The sequence below is a fragment of the Nicotiana attenuata genome, chromosome 10, assembly GCF_001879085.1.
Source record: "Nicotiana attenuata strain UT chromosome 10, NIATTr2, whole genome shotgun sequence".
NCBI classification, from domain to species: Eukaryota; Viridiplantae; Streptophyta; class Magnoliopsida; order Solanales; family Solanaceae; genus Nicotiana; species Nicotiana attenuata.
In genome coordinates this window covers 42720476-42739279 of record NC_031998.1, presented here as the reverse complement: position 1 = coordinate 42739279, position 18804 = coordinate 42720476, and the positions used below count along the sequence as shown (strand labels likewise).

At 39.6% G+C, this 18804-nt stretch overlaps 1 protein-coding gene across 2 annotated transcripts in view; it reads right to left on the bottom strand.

Moving 5' to 3' along the window:
• The window catches only part of LOC109233391 (DExH-box ATP-dependent RNA helicase DExH14), a 41521-nt gene continuing 25084 nt past the window's right edge, over positions 2368 to 18804 (bottom strand). The window contains exons 34-49 of one of the 2 annotated variants that reach the window (XM_019399246.1): positions 14454 to 14542; positions 14190 to 14280; positions 13921 to 14070; positions 13632 to 13823; positions 13472 to 13537; positions 12140 to 12295; positions 11864 to 12007; positions 10066 to 10133; positions 9822 to 9987; positions 9646 to 9708; positions 9250 to 9345; positions 8929 to 9096; positions 5421 to 5591; positions 3455 to 3604; positions 3257 to 3388; positions 2368 to 2867 (exon numbers count right to left, since the gene is read on the bottom strand). In XM_019399246.1, the coding sequence (XP_019254791.1) occupies positions 2793 to 2867; positions 3257 to 3388; positions 3455 to 3604; positions 5421 to 5591; positions 8929 to 9096; positions 9250 to 9345; positions 9646 to 9708; positions 9822 to 9987; positions 10066 to 10133; positions 11864 to 12007; positions 12140 to 12295; positions 13472 to 13537; positions 13632 to 13823; positions 13921 to 14070; positions 14190 to 14280; positions 14454 to 14542 (1977 nt within the window). In that variant the 3' untranslated portion in view covers positions 2368 to 2792. Of the gene's footprint in view, positions 2868 to 3256; positions 3389 to 3454; positions 3605 to 5420; positions 5592 to 8928; positions 9097 to 9249; positions 9346 to 9645; positions 9709 to 9821; positions 9988 to 10065; positions 10134 to 11863; positions 12008 to 12139; positions 12296 to 13471; positions 13538 to 13631; positions 13824 to 13920; positions 14071 to 14189; positions 14281 to 14453; positions 14543 to 18804 lie in introns of those variants that run through there. The other variant, XM_019399247.1, reaches the window with a different exon arrangement.

Here is an 18804-nt window from a genome sequence, read left to right as displayed (position 1 = left end):
CATCATTTCGCCATGACCGTTCCTCATTTTTGTGTTTTGCCATAAAACAGGAATGCAAGACGATTTTCAGATTTTAGTGTGCTATAGTCCACACTACCTGGCTGAAGTCGGGCGACCGACCTCGAATCTTCTAAAATTATGCGGGCCCATAAAAATGACCTAATGAACAATAGCCATCACTTCGCCTTGACCGTTCCTCGATTTTTTGTTATTTTAAGGCTATAAAAAAGAAATTCAAGACGATTCCCAGATTTCCGTGTGCTACAGTCCACGCCATCTCCATGAATTTGAACGACCGGTGCTCAATCTCCTAAAATTACACAGGTCCATAAAAACGACCTAATGAATAATAGTAATCGCTTCACCATGTCTGTTCCTCATTTTTTGGCATTTTAGGGCCATAAAATAGATTTTTAGGACGATTCTCATATTTTCGTGTGCTTAGTCCATGCCATCTGTATGAATTCGGGCGACCAGCCCGGATTGGCTAAAATTTTGCGGGCCCATAAAAACGACCTAAAGAATGATAGTCATTGCTTCGCCGTGTCCATTTCTCATTTTTTTGGCATTTTAGGGCCTTAAAATAGGAGTTCAGGACGATTCTCAGATTTTCGTGTGCTATAGTTCGAGCCATCGACATGAATTCGCGCGACTGACTCCAAATCTCCTAAAATTTTGCGGGCACATCAGAATCGACCTAATGAACAATAGTCCTCACTTCGCCATGACTGTTCCTCATTTTTTGGCATTTTAGGGCCATAAAACAGGAATTCAGGACGATTCCCAGATTTTCATGTGCTAAAGTCCACGCCATCTCCTTGAATTCGGGCGACCGGCCCCGAATCTCCTAAAATTTTACGGGCTTATAAAACACGACTTAATTGACAATAGTCATTGCTTCTCCATGACTGTTACTCTTTTTTTCGTGTTTTAGGACCATAAAACAGGAATTTAAGGCGATTCTCAGATTTTCGTGTGCTACAAACCTTCTAGTTCCGTTCATGTACTGTACGCGCAATCACAGTATGTCATCTGTCCAAAATTCCAAAATCCATCATTAGTCAAGCTAGTTGGATTCCGTGAGCATATTCTTGCTTAATCATAGAGATATTGGAATAGTCAATACAAAAGTTGTAAGACATAAAAATGGCTCGGATGTTGCAAAATCGAAATTCATTTCCTTATAAATGAAGATTCAAAAAGAAGCAATAATGCAGTTTGTATGTCACGCTTGCTAACCTTTACGTCTTTTCTAAGTTATAGTTGTATACTTGTATATATAAGAAAAAGAAAAGAGAGCTCCAATAAAAAACATTCTAAGTGTTTTTTCTTTTCTACTTTTATGTTTCAAGCACGAAACCTTCAACTTCATGTCGTGCATTTCTTACTATTATTATTTCATCTCAAGGAAAAAGTTCGTAGCATATAAATCATTTTCACTGCTTGACCTTAGTACGACCTTGATACTTGTTGTCAAGAACCTCACTGGTGGCTATGAAGGGTTTGGTTGGCACAACGCATAACGAAGTTTTTCGTGATGTATGGAAAGAAAATTAGGTAGTTAATTAAGAAAGAAAAAATTGCGTTGTCATTTACTTAAATTGGATGACATTTTGTATTGTTATATTAACAAGATGATTATCACGACTTATTCAATTTCAAAAATTAAATAACTGCAAATAAATATTAATTCGATTCTTGTATATCAACTCCATTAAAGTTGTGACTCAACCTTGTTTATGAAGCGAACTTGGCTTTGTTTTATCTCCCTTATCTTTTGGGGAGGGAGGTGAAACTGTTCTTTCAAATTTGTTCCTTTAATTCATAACAGCGGCATTGGAATTTTACATTTCTTTCTTTTAAGGAAATATTGATAGTTTGATAAACTGTAAAGCTTTATCAGAAAGAATTCAAAATTCAAAATTTACAATCTGATGAAGTTAATTAATACCAAAATAAAGAACTAGGTCTCACACTATAACACTAAAAAGCGTGTGGAGTTTATATCGAATCCGAGAAAAACTTAACTTTTAAAGTGAATGATCGTTTTATAGAGATGATGTTATAGAGATGTCTTTATAGTGAATGATTGTTATATAGAGATGATGTTATAGAGATGTGTGACTGTAATATGATATCCGCCTGAAATAAAACAACTTCTATCGAGTCTCGTTTATACACCCCGCATCTCTCCCGTCATTTGCCGATGTAGTATTTGCCTAGTGTTTTATGTACACTCCCCCAGGGCTTCTGTGACCCACTATAGATCTGTTATGCAGTACTTGAAACTCGCTTGTGTACTTTTTGAATAGTAACTATTTTAGACAGTAATTGGAAAAGAAAGAAAAGGATGTGCTGAAAAAGTTCTTGGAAGCCGGGCGAAATTATGTTGATAAGATTCACGACTTCCAACAGTATCCTGAATCTGATGCATATATAATTAACTGCATCTACATGAAAAAGCAAAAAGGAAGTAGTCTAGTTCCAATCCTGCCTTTTTTTTTACCTTCGACTTTTTGAGCTGTACATAGTTTTTACTTGGTAACGAAAATTTTGGTTACCAAATAACAAAACCGAAAAAAAAAAAAAAAAAAACAGAACTGAAAGATGACTATCCACTGTTCAAAAGGTATTACAAAGCAATACTCAACAATGTTTCATTTCTAAAGACGACATTAGCATACCTCTTATGACTGATGGGAACATTGCATTTCAATCTGGAGTTTCTATACAACAGCAGCAGCAACAACTGTGCCTCGGTCCCATATGGAGTTGCTATAGTTTGTCCGAAATTATGCCAATCCTTCAATCGAGTATTCTTGCTCAAACCCAAGATAACAATCCGATACTAGAATGAGCTTTATCCCCTGAAATTGAAAATACCCAATATTATGTCTCAACTGAGGAAGAATTATATCTATTATTAGCACAGACAGAAAAGGGACATGTTTATTTTTCCCTTTTCTGGGGGTAGGCAGGTGGAGAATTGTATCTTGACTCTCAAAATAAAGAAGGCAAACAGGTCATCTCAAACTCCTAATAGCTAACCTGCTATCAACTTTTCTTTTTGGTTTGTGTGGGGGATTATGGGGCAGGTGTTTAATTTCTCAAAGGCCATTATAACAAGGAAGTGACTGCTAAGCTACTGGGGCATCGATTCTACTAGAAGAGGGGGAAGCAACAGATCACAGGAGTACTGAAAGCTGGAAGGTTTAGTGAATATCAAAACAAGTATACTATATCAATTGATATGAACCTGGAAATTGGTCAGAGCGGATGGCAAATCCATGTTTGTCTGCAAACGACCAGAGATAGACACTCTCTTCAGAGCATACAGTTCACTTGCCGAAGTATTACAAAGGACTAACCACCAAGCTTCATCTTTTACCTGAAAAGACCAAAATGTTAAGTGTTTGGGATGTTCCAGGATACAAAGCAAGCAGAAGCTCAATACCTTTGGATATCGTGGGGTAAAAGCTTTTGCTGTTCTTCGCTGAGTGTTCGCATCTTCCAATCTAATGTTCAAGGTAAAAATCTTGCCACCATTAGATTCCTTCCTCTGAATCTTTAGTCGAACTTGAATCCGAGGGAAATGCTGCATATCCTGTCCAAACAGTACAAGTATGTGAATCAGATCTGCAATTAGTATACATGTTACCACAAGCATAGATTTTCCGATACTCACCATACACAGTACACGAGCACTTTATGACAAATAAAACACGCACATTAGGACGTGCAACCATTAGAGTATCAGTACAAAGTCTACTTCATTAGCATAAATCAAGAGATCCTTTGATTTCCTGAGAGGAAACAACAGGAGGGCCCCAAAAAGCATGGAAATTATACTCAGGGATTGAGTGAGAGGCAGTAAGGAAATTTTGGAACTCATAACAAAAGGGAAAAACAGAGTCTGTCTAAAGAAACACTCTAAACACGAAAGTGTGCAGTTCCAGCCCCTTCTCCGCGCTGAGTCTCGAGCTCGAGATTCGAATTTCTTCACAGTAGTATCCCCATTGACTTCTGCTTTACTAATGACTGAATTGGCTTCGTCCAAAATTAATTCTTTCAGCATCAAGTTGGGACAACAAGCGGAGAATACTACTACAACAAGGTTCTGCTGAAGACAATCATTTCTATTGAAGACATAACTAAGTAAATAAAAGAGTGCTCTCTCTAACCGCTAAAGCTTTAAGATAAGACACAATTCAACATGGTATCAGAGAAGGTAGATGTTCGGGTTCAAATCTCACCGCCATCCATTATCAATAAAGGATTTTCACGTGCTGGACCCATGAAAAAGAATTACGCACGCACATGAGGAGCGCATTGAAGACATAATTATGTAAATAAAGGTGTACTTCCTCTAATAGTTTAAACTATTAGATGAGATGGTCACATATTCAACAATGTCCTTCCATATGCTCGACAATGTTCCCCATATATCACTATACAGTCTCATTTATAGAGACGCATATTCACAATGTGATCTATAGCTGAGGACTGACAAAATAGGAAGCTACTGAAACACATTAAGCAATATTTTATAACAGAACTGATTCATACTATGCTAAGAACTAAACCAAGAAGCCTGACAAAGGAAAACTGTAGTTACAAAGAATTAAAGGGACTAAGAATTAGAGCAACTCACATGCAGGTAGCCCCTCTTTCAACTTTGAAAAATTAGTTTACGAGACAAAATAGATTAAGTGATTTATCAGAAAAACCCTGGGGGGAGGTTAAGGGGTTCAAATAGTAGGATCATAAATGTTCCCCGACAGTTCTGATGATTAAGGATGTATCAGAATTTGGATCATGATCATGAGATACTGAGTTCCAGTGTTTTTCCGGTTAACCAAATATGTTAATGTTTGCTATGATTAAAATGGATAGGTTAATGAAGCTTGAAACCTTTTCCCGGTTTAAAAGTTCAAGCTTTCATTATTTTTTTTAATTCCGGAAGAAATCACGCGTATGGACTGTCCTGGTACCTCATTTTGGACCAATTTCAGCTTGTCTTTTCAACACATACCCCAAACTGTCCTGCTACCTCATTTTGGACCAACTTCAGCATGTCTTTTCAACACATAAACCAAACGTAAATCCATAATGTTTAAACACTAAAACAGTGAGATTAATTTTTTAAAAAAAGATCTTTTTCTTTCTAGTTTTCCCCAAGGTTATGCCTATACCTATCAAGCAGCTATGTCTGCAGTCTAAGGCTGAAAAACCATACAAGTAGACATGTTGAAACTAATTTCTGAAACATGCCTTCTATAACACTCTGGACTAAGTTCTACTTACAGATGATTGATTCATGTTCAAAACAAACATTCTAAGGATAGCAAATCAATAATTTTTCAGTGAGAGAGTAGTGATTTTCGCAAAACACCACGAACTACTAAAACTAATTAGAACACCTGATAGAGTCTCGAGGCAGCTGAACTCCCAGTGATAGCTGGCAAAGATTTTGAAGGACAATCCAACAGCTGCTGGATACTAGCAATACCTTTTTTATGCAATAAGCTGACTAGATCATCAGTCATGCACGGTAACATCCAAAAAGGAGAGTCCCTATCAAACCACAATCCCTGCAGATTAAACAAAGACATCAAGGACACAGTACAGTTGCTAATGACCTAGTTTATAATGAAGGGAAAATTTATGCAAGAATACCAAGAACCTGTCTAAAACCACCATTCAGAAGATATTCTAGGCGACCAATCAATCAACTACCCCTTAATCCCAAACTAGTTGGACTGGTTATAAAATCATTTGCAGCTTTTTCATCTCTATTCTGCCCCATTTCGTTCAATACTAAACGATTGTCTTCTAAAATGGAATAACGGTTTTCTAAAATAAAGATTCTCCAAATCTTGAACTTATTCCTACGTGCAAAAACAAGACTTTACCCGAACAGAAGACTCCTAGCAAATACTAGACCAGATCTAAGCGTAACAACAACGAACTTTTAATCCTAACAACTTGGCATCACCTATATGGATCATTCACTTCCGTCCTATTCACATCTAAGTTTTCAATGGTTTCGAGAAAAAAAAATCTGTTGAGACAACTTTCTCTTTATGTAATTTCTGCCCACCTCATATCCTTCTCACACCATCAATCATCATAATTATGCTATTCTAGAAATTAGTGCACATGGAGGTTTAGCATGACATAGTAAAATCATTTCAGTGTTACTTGGACCATCGGTTCGATTTTATTGTTTTCTAATCTTTTCCAGTTTTGTATGACTACAGATCCATCTTATTGTCCTCATTTCTCTTTCTTTTTGGATGACGGAGACCCCAGTCAGCTTGCACACACCTCTATTGTATCACCGGGTACTTGCTACTTCCTACCAGCATAGGTACTAGGTAACTTTACCCACCAAGGCTTAGGGAAACGCCAAGAAATCGCCTAGTATTGTTTTTACCTTCGATGGGATTTGAACTTGAGACCTCATGGTTTTCCTCCCACTTCATTGACAACTAGATAATATCCACATTTCTACGACATTCATCTTGTTGATATTGGACCTAGAGAACTAACATTCACTCCCACGTATCATAATTAGTCTCACAACTGTTTAGAAATTTTGTTTCAAAAATGGTTGGAAGAAAATAAATACTAGTAAGTTTGTGCACGGCCAAATTTTGGTGCGTAATACTGATCACAGACAAATTTCCAATTCAAATATTTCAGTACTTTCACTTGATCTAGATATAAGAATTAGTGATAAGCTGGATATAAACATCTACATAGTGATAAACATATGTTTCACGTTCAAATAATTTACAGAATGCAATAAAACAGAAACATGCTAGACATCCGTAAAGACAACATCAGTAGATAGTAGGATGGTACTCTCATAAGAGTATTTCTTATCAGTAAAACTAAGGAGTTGTTTGGAAAGCCACCTAAGAATTGGATTTGGGTGTAATTGGATAAAATTACACAGTTTGACATGTTTGTCTGGCCAAGTAATTACTTGCGCTGCATGGAATTGGGCGTAATTGGTGAGGTGTAATTACACTCTCCAATTCTCAAAGGGGAGGTGAGAATTGGTGGTAATTACATTGTGTAATTACAAGACGACAACAACATACCCAGTATTATCCCACACCGTGTGGTCTGGGGAGGGTAGTGTGTACGCAGACCTTACCCCTACCTTGTGAGGATAGAGAGGTTGTTTCCAATAGACCATCGGCTCATGAAAGCATAAGCACCACATTAATGAAAATATATACAAGCAACAGTACCAAAAAGGCATATAAAAGCAGAATAAAAACAAGATAGTATGAAAGAAAATAACGGTTAGTCATAAAAACCTACTACCAACAAAAAGCGATACTACGTGCTAATCCTACTGTTATGAACACTCTAGACTACCTACTCTACCCTAATCCTTGACCTCCATACCTTCCTATCAAGGGTCATGTCCTCGGTCAGCTGAAGCTACGCCATGTCTTGCCTAATAACCTCTCCCCACCTCTTCTTTCGCCTACCTCTACCTCTCCGCAGTCCCTCCAATGTCAACCTCTCACACCTCCTCACCGGGGCATCTGTGCTCCTTCTCCTCACATGTCCAAACCACCTAAGTCGCGCTTCCCGCATCTTGTCCTCAATAGGGGCCACATCCAGCTTGTCGCGAATAGCCTCATTTCTGATCCTATCTAACCTGGCGTGCCCGCACATCCATCGCAACATCCTCATCTCTGCTACCTTCATCTTCTGGACATGGGCAATCTTGACTGGCCAACACTCTGCCCCGTACAACATCGTTGATTTGACCATCACTTTGTAGAACTTACCCTTAAGTTTCGGTGGCACCTTCTTGTCACACAAAACACCGGAAGCGAGTCTCCATTGAATCCATCCAGCCTCAATACGATGTGTGACATCTTCATCAACCTCCCCATCCCCCTGAATAGTAGACCCAAGGTACTTAAAACTCCCTCTCCTAGGTATGGCCTGCGAGTCCAGCCTCACCTCCCCTTCCCCTTCTTGAGTCTCGCCACTGAACTTACACTCCAAGTATTTTGTTTTGGTCTTGCTCAACTTGAAACCTTTAGATTCCAGGGTCTGCCTCCATACCTCTAATTGCGCGTTCACACCGTCTCGCGTCTCGTCAATCAATAAAATATCATCTGTAAATAGCATGCACCACAGCACCTCCCCTTGGATGTGGTGCTTCTGTACGTCCATCACATTGTGTAATTACAAGGTTACTTTTTAATTTCTTTTCTTCTTGTTTTTATTTTAATTTATTTCTTTATAACTTTTTATTTCCATTATTTTAATTTCTTTTCATTTTATTTTTACTTTTTAATTTTAAAATATATTTTTCTTTGTACATTATTTATTTTTTATTTAGTTTTATTTTCTTCATTTAGCGTAACTGCATATTCTAGTTTTTGAAACTATACCTCCTAATATTAGAAATAATGAGTCATTAACAAGCTTGGCATATAATGAGTAATCCCTTTAAAGTAGAATTTCGTTGTTGAACGAGGTTATAAACTTATTATGTTTCATAATCTTAAGTTGTATTAGAACTTATTTTTATTATGTTAAAATTTGACATATTTTAAACTATTTTATTTTATTTCTTTGGATTTTAAAATTGTGTTATATTTATGGTTCCAATTTACTTGTTTAGTAGTATTGACTTGTTATTTCACATTGCATGTTGTTCATTTTTTAGTTAGAATTGATAGATTAGTTTTGTCAAACATTTGAATAATGTCATGACATTATATTTATGTTTTTACAAAATGTATGTTTTTAGTTTTTATAATTAATTAAACTAAATATAATTAATTAAGTGTCTCTCTCTCTCTCTCTCTATATATATATATATATATATATATAGTAGTCCATGTTACAGTTAATAGATAAAGAAAGCTTTGCAAGCAGTAGAAAGACCTGCATGACCATTTGCAACAGATGCATACAGGTAATGGTACTTGAGAGCCATCCACTGTTAGCACAAATATCTATCATGGCCTGAATAACACGTATACTTTGATCCAGCACAGACTTCAAGTCTGTGACATAATCGCTGATTGGTAGCTCTGATTGGGAAAAATGAGCCTGCAAAACAGTGACATGTTTAAGGAAAAAGAACAAGAAATATTATATCACATGGAAATAACACCCCCACCCCAGCGACAAGAGAGAGAAATGAACAGAAAATATCCTGTTGATGTTAAATGGAAACTAGCAGCCAAAAGCCAGAACCCCTACCTGAAAGAGCAAATTTGCTTTCACATGAGGGTCATCTAGGCGACTGTGGTCGACAGCATATGGAACTTTCTCTGATAATTTTTCATTGTAGTTTTCCTGGTATAGAGAAAAATAAGCAGACAATGGGTACAATAGACCAGTAAAGAAGCAGTTGATGCATAGTTTTGAAATTTCAAATCCACAGGCCATTTCTTAACAGAATGTACATACTACTTTTGGTTTGTAGATCAAATAATTTACAAATGTCAGCAACAAACAGGACAAGCAATGTTCTTATCCTACTTGTCAAAACAAACAAGTTATATACAAGGCAACAATAAAAGCAATTGAATGAGTTGAAAAGCAACAAATTGTTCAGAAACAACTTCCTTCAAATATATTTGTTCAGAACATTACCTCATTATGCCTCACGGGGAGCTCATCGTATTCTGAAGCACCAGATAGTATTTGTAGGAAAACCTAAAGTAAAAGATAAACAGGAATACCAAGAAATATATTTAATCTACGTATGCGTAAAATCATTTAAGACAGAGAAATAAGGTTTGAACATCCACGTTAGGTGTTCTACGAACCTCGAGAGATGTATCAGGTCCTATTTTTGAGCCAAACATTGATACAGTGGTGTACTTGAGATAATATTGAGAAGCTATTGAGCCCAACATCAGTGGTTCGACACTATTGTCAGTAATCTTGATGCATCCACTATCTTCTAGATCCTCAAATGTGCTTTGCACCAAGCTGCTTAAAAAATAAGGTGAGTAAAACAGAAATATCCTAGAAATTCTATTTCAAGAGTATGTAGTGCTTTCATTTTACCTAGACAAATAAGAATTCAGAATCCCAGGTTCTGCAACCTCTAAGCCATAATAAGCTGGGTTAACCATCTGCCATAAAAAACTCTGTGATTGGCAAACATAATAACTTGCAGGGAAAGAGTAGTACATCATTTTTTTTTATAATTCTTCAAACATAGAAGATAGTCTTAAAAACATCATCTTACTCAAAAAAAAAAAAAAGGAACATCATTGATCAATAGTGATGCATTAGTAGATTGAAGTGAAAATGTAATTTCTTCTCATTCATTTTATTTAAGTGTCATGTCATCTCTCCTTTATCTTTTATTTTGTTTTCTGGTAACATCCTTGTTTTTTACCCCCACTCCCTTTCCAGGGGCCATCGTTCCCTCCTACTGTTCCCTCTTGGTGTCTCGAACCACAAATCAAATGGTGGGAGATAGAGGGGGCCTTCACTAGGGCAAGACTTTGAACCAAATTCCGATTATGCCCCACAGTGACTCCCCACAAATCAAGTAAATTTCTGTTCACTGCAAAGGGCATCTAAACAGGCAGTATACAGAAATGTAACTACTCTCTTGTCCTTTTGCATGAGATGGAACATACTACACATGCAACATCCAACTGGAGAGGCGGAAGGATGCAATGAGTAGTACTCTAGTTTTGATTCTAAAATAACCTTATCATTTGTAAAAAACTAATAAAATTTGCCGCAGCCCAAAACACAAGGTCTATCTAGTTAAATAGTTAATAAATAGATTTGCGGATTAGCTATTACTGTCCCTTAGGAACTGAATAAATTTTGGCACGAGCTGTTTCAACTTGAGCTTTGACAAGACTTGGCTACCTGGAGTAGAACTCAGACGCTCCTTATTTTTAACTCTTCGATGGCACAAGTCTATCAGCAGTAAGCGGTAAAGCACATCAAACAGGCACGTGTTTTTCTTGTGCAACTATTGCTGCTTTAATAAGTGTGTTCCCTTTGTGTCCTTGTTGATTACAATAATACAGATCTTAAAGGTCACAGTCCGAAACAAATCCTCTTACTAGTTCAAATAACAATATGCTTGATACAATTGAAATAAACCCTTTACCCACCACACATTTTTCCAATTCCAATTGTTACATGTTTGCAATGGTAAGTTAGCAAATAACACTTACCTTCCGAAATAGACAACATAAAAAACAGATAATGGCAACAGGGTCACTCTTAAAGCTCTTGTATTACTATTAAGTAGGCGTTTGGACATGAATTCCAATTATTTTTTTCAAATTTGGAACTTCACTAGTAAAATTTGAATTGCAGATGAAGTTGTGTTTGGTTATAATTTTTGCAACATAGTTGGATGTCTTTTTTTCAACATATTTTGCAACTAAACACTAGCAACCTACTCATTTTCAATTGAAAAACTGGTTCTCACCAGTTTTTCAAATTTGAAAATGCATTTTCAAGTGAGATTGGAAAAATTGTATCATTTTGATAACCAAACATTGTTTTCAAAAAAAAAAATTGAAAAAAAGGAAAAATTTCATATGTCCAAACGGGCTCTAAGTCTACCTCATTTGAAAAGACTCATTTCATTTACTGGACTTCCATTTATATGGCACTGAACTGCTGGAGACACAACATAGTTCATTACATATTTAGAAATTTCATATTAATATGTTACATTAATGAGTAACCCATATAATATTTGCAATCAAACAACATACTTATGATTACTAGCAGAAAGAAAAACATGCATCAAGCAGATTGGTACAAGATGGAAAACTTTGAGCAACAAAAGCTAAATTGTCTGCCCTAAGACACCAAACCATACCAATCTACGGAATAAGTAGGTCCAAGTGAGATAATGCACTGCATCCTCTTTATGACAGATTGTTCCCGTAACGATCTCAGCATTGATGTGGTCATGCAATTGCTCTCTCAGGCTACTTTCAACTGGGAATGGTTCATACAGAAACTGCAAAAAGAGAGCACATTATCTACGTGTTGGGAAGAAAATGCAATATACTAGGCACTTAAATAACTGAAAGAAAGAAAAAGCAACATTATAGTCAAGATAAATTATTCAAAGAAAAGAATTATGGATAACCTTTTTATAGAAGCTCTTCTTGGGTTCATGAACAAGAATAACAGCTTTTCCATGTTGATCATATTGTGGACGACCAGCTCGACCCATCATTTGTAATATATCAGTGATTGGGAAATCAACATATCTTTTTGCCTTCCCATCATAGTACTCTGTTCCCTGCAGAAGGATCTATATATTTTAGACACCAAAGATGGTGTGCATCTTGAGGACGCATGAAAAACTTTGATTGTCATTCTTTTTAGAGGTAATATATTTGTATATTAACAAATAGACTACACAAAAACTGTGGAGTCACCCATAATTACAATGTGGAATGCAGGAAGACACTCCTTAATCCTTTTCCTTCGCACAAGGATTCTAAAACATCAAACAAAGATTCATGATCTTCTAAATACTTTCCTTTACACCAAAAATAGAAAAGAACTAAACACTTCATTTGAGAAGAACTAACTTTGACTGTCATTAAAAACCATAAAAACACAGTTATCTGTTAGGATGAGCAGATTATACTCATCTAAGGAATGCAAGGAGAAGAAATATATATGTATCTGCTCCCTTTCTTTTAATTTAGACTAAGTAGTTTGACTCGGCACGGAGTTTAAGAAAGAAAAAGAAGACTTTTGAAACTTGTGGTCGTAAAAGCTTAAGGGGTAAAAGCTTTGTGGGACCATGATATTTGTGTGGCTATAAAAACTTCTCATTAAGGGTAAAATGGATAAAATGAAAAATTTAAAGTTAAATTGTTCCCAAATATATAAAAATGTATCATTCTTTTCGGAACGGACTGATAGGGAAAGTACCTCATCTAAATTGAAACGGAGGATGCATTTTCTCTAAGAGAGAGAAAGAAGAAAGACTTAAAAATTTGTCTATTGCAACAAGAGGATAAAAAGGAGATGTCCTATTACGTATGATCAAAGCTGAAGTTTACAAAAGAAGACCCAAAATATTCCTCCACAGAAAACAGAGTATAAACCACTTATGTTTTACTGAATTCACACTAATAGAGAAGTGCAACATTGAAGAACATTTGGGGGCAAAATTGATTTTGGAGTATTTTCCTAACAGAAATAAAGGAGAAAAAGAATCTAGACTTACATGAAAGGAACTCCATTTATTAGTAAGAAACGGATTAAAGCAAGTTTAAAACCAGTAAAGTGAAACGTGATCCAGTATACAGCATCTCTGTGAGAATGCGATGTAACAAATAAAGCTGAAAAAAGATGACAATAAGCCCATGGTATGCGTGCATTGCAAAGGGAGACGATATCATAGCATTCCTGACTTTGACCAAATTCTGGAAAGCGGATAGGACTACGTACAGACACATACCTTAATAATAACCAAATGTGCAGGAAGGTTTACACCCCATGCTAACGTACTTGTACAGACCAACACCTAGAAATTTGCAGCCAAAATGACTCAAATATAAGCTTCAATTTCTGCATATTATTGCTCCTAGAGATCTAAAAATTTCAGATGATATAGTTGCCTGAATCTTGTTGTTTGCAAATAGTTCCTCGACCAATGATCTGTCTTTATCATTCAGTCCAGCATGGTGCAATCCAATTCCAAATTGTAAGGTGTGCTTCAAGTTCTGGTCTGTGACTTGAGAAAGAACCATCTGAAGTGCATCTTCTGGCATGTTTATGAACTGCCTCGGGTGCTCATCTGAAGCTGCAAACTTTGAATTCAGAAAGAAAACGTAACAGATTAGTTACCATTACTACGAGATAGAAATATTTAGATAGATACAGTTCAAACATGATTTGTTATCTCACCTGAATAAGGTCCAGTGCTGTAAGCCTTGTTTGGCGACGAGATGAGACAAAGATTAGAACTGGTTTTGTTGGTGAATGGGTACATATAGCAGCATATGCGGGCTTGTTCATACTATTCATCCTCGGGCAGTAGAACTTCCCAGGATATCCCTGTTAAAGGAAAGGATTTATAAATCAGTATTAAAGCATGATAATAGTAGGTAAATATACTTAAGTCTACTTTGATAATGATGGTCCTTGGGCAGCTTATAATCAACAGCTCCACTTGCCTGAATATGAACTTCAAGAGGAACAGGCCTCACACTTGGCTTGAAATTGAAGAGACCATTTTCATCAACACCCAACCAATCAGCCAAATTACTGGGTTTGAAGAAGCATGAAAGAATGTCATTTAAGAGTTAACAAGATAAAAAGTAGTAACCTTGCAATCTATTGCCAAAACGGAACAATCAACAAAGCAAAAACTCCATGAACCCCATTAGCACGTTTGTACATAAAAAGAAGAGTAAAAAATATAGCAATAAAGCACATACTGTGCATTTGCTAATGCTGTCGACAGGCCAACAAACCGAACTGAGCGCTCTGTTTGAGAAGATATGTATCTCATCCTTGAGACAATAACCTAGAACCAGAAAATCCAGCATTAGACATGATCAAGAGATTACAATATAGTAAATGAATCAAAGGACCACGCGAGGGCAACAGATCTGACACAACCAAGATCCTCATAAAAATATCCACTGATTTCCAAAAGGCTATTTTCCTTGCTGATAACAAACGGACTTTGAGCCTAACTCGGGGAGCCTCTCATTTGAATGTTACGTTTTTCAGTTGCTTAAGAAAGAACTTTACAAATCTTCTCCCTCTCTCTCATACTTGTGCTTCTGTTAGGATCCGCTGTGACCATTGTCTTTTTCCTTTACCATTTTCGTTTCTTTCGATCAAAGAAAAGATGGCTAGTGCTTCTTCCCACTCTGATAAAGTTGTTGGTGCTCCGGTGCCGGAAAATGACACACCCCTACACGAAGAGGGAGCGAAAATGGCGAAAGACGAAGGTTTTCCGACGGTAGATGAGGTGGTTCCCTGCCCAAGGAAGGCGAGGACGGACTTTAACAGCCCTGTCGGAGATGAGTCGAAGCCCATCTTTTCTACGATGGATGCGACGGTGCTCACGGCGTTCAAAGCCAAATGGGGGATTCCTGATCATATTGAACCGGTTCCGGTGGACCAGGACATAATGCATATACATCGTCCGCGCTACTGCGCTTTTTATGCGTATCCCTTTGTCGTCGGGTACACGCTTCCCCTACCTTCCTTGGTGGTGGATTTCTGCCGCTTCAATGAGGTGTGCCCGGCTCAACTTTCTCCGTATGCGTACAAGCTTTTTCTTATGCTTATCAAGTATGCGGAGTTGGGCGGCCAATGGATTTCTCTACGACACTTGCTTCATCTCTTGGCCCCCCCCCCCCCAATTTCTTAGGGATATGATGATTCACATGCGCCATCGAGGAGCCAAGAGCTTGGTGGTGAAGATGGACGATAAGGCAAATCGCCGCTTTTGGGGAGAGCTTCTTCTACGTCCGAACAGAGCACGTGTCGAACCCAGCAGGGTTTACTGAGATGTGGAATTTCGCTCGTAAGTTTTCCTTTCTATTTACTTTATGCAATTTTTCTTAAGATGGTCGTCGGTCGTCTCCCTTAACGACTTCACTGAGGATTTGCTTTTGTTTTTGTAGCCGAGAGAATACCTCCTCCGCTAGTTGCCGATATCCGCGAGTAGGTAAGCACGATTCTCCCCCACACGATGGGGATTCGTGAATGGGCACCTTTTCATGAGAAGTTTGGGCGCAAGCCCCTTGTCAGTGAGTTGGCTCGTTGTGGTCTTGCTTTGTTCTCTGTTCCGTAGTTTCTTTAACCTTATCGTTGTTTGATCAAATCCCTTCTTATTGGCAGGTCGGAGAGGAGTGAGAAAGGCGAGGGCTCCTGAGCTTACATTCCGTCAAACGACTCCCTCCGCCCGGCCCACACAAGAGCTACTGCGGACGAGGGCGTAGAGAATTTGGTCGCTCGTCGGACCGCGTCTGAAGCCGAAACTGTGCGCTTAAAGGTTGCTCCTCGGCCGGAGACTCCGGTCCCCGCAGTCTGTTCAACGGGCGAATCTTCTCGCATCGGTAGTGGAGAGGCCCCGCCGAAGAGGCGAAAGGTAGTGTTGGAAGGGGCTTCTTTAGCTGAAATGCCCTTGAGGGGCGACCTTGTTTCGATGGTACCCGAAACCGGCGATGGTGCCAGCCTAGGTGCGGAGGCGATACCCGTTGCGAGCGTTCAAGAGGCTATTGTGGCGGAGGGACGGAATTCCGAGGCTGCCGCTACTGTTTCGGGCGGCCCATCGACATCTCGGTCGGGTCGTACTCCGTCTTCGACCAGTGAGAGATTGAAGGGCGTCATTGTTGAGGATTATGAATCCAACTCCGACATTGACCCTGAGGACATGAGGATGTTCGAGGAGGGCTTTACCAGGACTGATGTAAGGGCAGAAAGGTCCTTCCCGCATACTCGAAATTCCGTCGGATTTCAACCTGTTGCAGGACATGGTGGATTTGGTGCCACAGTTCGATCTTCTATGCTCTGTCGCTGAAAGTAGATCTCTTCAGGAGATCAACGATTCTGGGTTGTCACGCGGTGTGGCCGCGTTGCCCTAAGGGTGAGTTCCCTTTTATTGTTTTCTTTGTTTTGTGCCCTTTGTCTTTACCGACTCTTTCTCTCTCTCTTTTTTCAGACTTACATGCTGGAGATCGAGAGTGCTCGCAGGGATGAGACGCGGGCCGAGATATTTCTGAAAATGGCAGAGAAGTATCGGCAGTATCGCAACAGGTGTCGTGAGATGCACGAGCAGCTTAGGCTGGCGCTAGTACCCAGTTCACCAAGGAGGAGTTGGAGAACAGAGATGAGGAACTGATGCGGTCTATCCGCAGATGCAGCGAGCTTGAGGAGCTACTTCACTCCAAAGACGAGGAGCTCGAGGTGGGCAAAAGGGTTGCCGCAGAGTGTGAGGACCTTCAAGCGAAGGAGCTGTCTTTACGAGCTGAGCTTGACCAAAATGCTACTAGAGTCGTCACTCTAAGTGCAGAATGGACGGAGAAGGTGGTCGAGCTAGAAAAGAAAGTGGCCGAGTTGGAGAGTGCCGAGGAAGCTCGAGTGTCGGCTTTGGCGAGGGCGGCGGCGCTAGAAGACACTATCCGCGTCCTCAAGTCTGAGCAGGAATCTGAGAGGGCGACGGCCACGTTGAGGGAAGCGCGGCTCGAGGAGCGGATTGGTGAACTTGATCGGGATGCTTCGAGCTTAGGAGACCGCGTTGCGACTCTTGAGGACGCGCAGTTATTGGCTCAAGCCCCCCTCAAGAATCTGCATCTGCTACTGTTCCCCGCCGTCTGTATGAGCTATGGGTCCATGCTGAGGCCCAACGTGATATATACAAGGGTTTGTGGGAGGTGGGGAGCGCTCCTGACGCCGCTTTCGATGATGCCCGGGGGAAGGCGCGCGAGGCTCGTCTCGCCTGTGGTTATGACCCTGCGACACCGGAGGTCGGTGAGGGTGCTGAGATTGAAGATGAGCTTCCTTTTGATGACGATGAGGCTGGGGAGAACGGCGGTGGAGATGATCCCGAGTGAGAAAATTTTTGCAGCTCTTGTACATAGTTTTTTTTTTATTCTTTTGTAGTTTGTTTTCATCTTTTTCTTGGGGGCTCGCTTTTGGCCCTTTGTAAGGCGCGACTGTTGCGCATGTACATCTCCTGAATAAAATAGTCGTTTTGCCTTTGGCTATGTATCTTTTGACATTCTTTCTCTTTCTTTTTTGAAAAAGATTTTCGGATTTCCCCGCGATGAGTCCCTGATTCTTGATTGTGTTTTCGAATGCGGTTTTACTTTCGCTTGATTTGAGTGAGGTCGAAGACAGACTTGCCAACTCGGGCGAAGTCAGTTTCGACTTGTAAATTCGAGCGAAGTCAAAATATGACTTGCCAACTTGGGCGAAATCAGTTTTGACTTGTAAGCTCATATATTACTTTCGCTTGGTGATGGTCGGGGGCCGTAGGGGCGTCAATTCGAGCAAAGTCGGGAATACGACCAGAGGTCGAATTGTTACCCGTTAGAAATGCGAACGAGATCGAATTTCACTCACTTATTCGAGTGAGGTCGAAATGTAACCAGTTGTGAGTTCGAGCGAGGTCGAACTTTTTTTTCACTTGGCGACGGCCGATGGCCGTAAGGGTGTCAGTTCGAGCGAGGTCGAAATTGTAACACGTTGTGAGTTCGAGCGAGGTCGAACTTTCTCTTCACTTGGCGACGGTCGATGGCCGTAAGGGTGTAAATTCGAGCGAGGTCGAAATTGTAACACGTTGTGAGTTCGAGCGAGGTCAAACTTTCTCTTCACTTTGCGATGGCCGATGGGCGTAAGAGTGTAAATTCGAGCGAGGTCGAAATTGTAACCCGTTGTGAGTTCGAGCGAGGTCGAACTTTCTCTTCACTTGGCGAAGAACTGATGGCCGTAACGGTGTAAATTCGAGCGAGGTCGAAATTGTAACCCGTTATGAGTTCGAGCGAGGTCGAACTTTCTCTTCACTTGGCGACGGCCGATGGCCGTAAGGGTGTAAATTCGAGCGAGGTCGAAATTGTAACCCGTTGTGAGTTCGAGCGAGGTCGAACTTTCTTTTCACTTGGCGATGTGCGGGTTTGGAGGGATGGTGAGATTTGTCCGTTGCATTACTTTTATTGGAGAACATTACTCGTCGTCGCATTGTTTATGCGTGCGTCGGGGTGAGTCCCGGTTTGTTCAATTTTGCTTTCATTGGAGAGTATTGTACGCCATTGCATAATTCGTATGTGT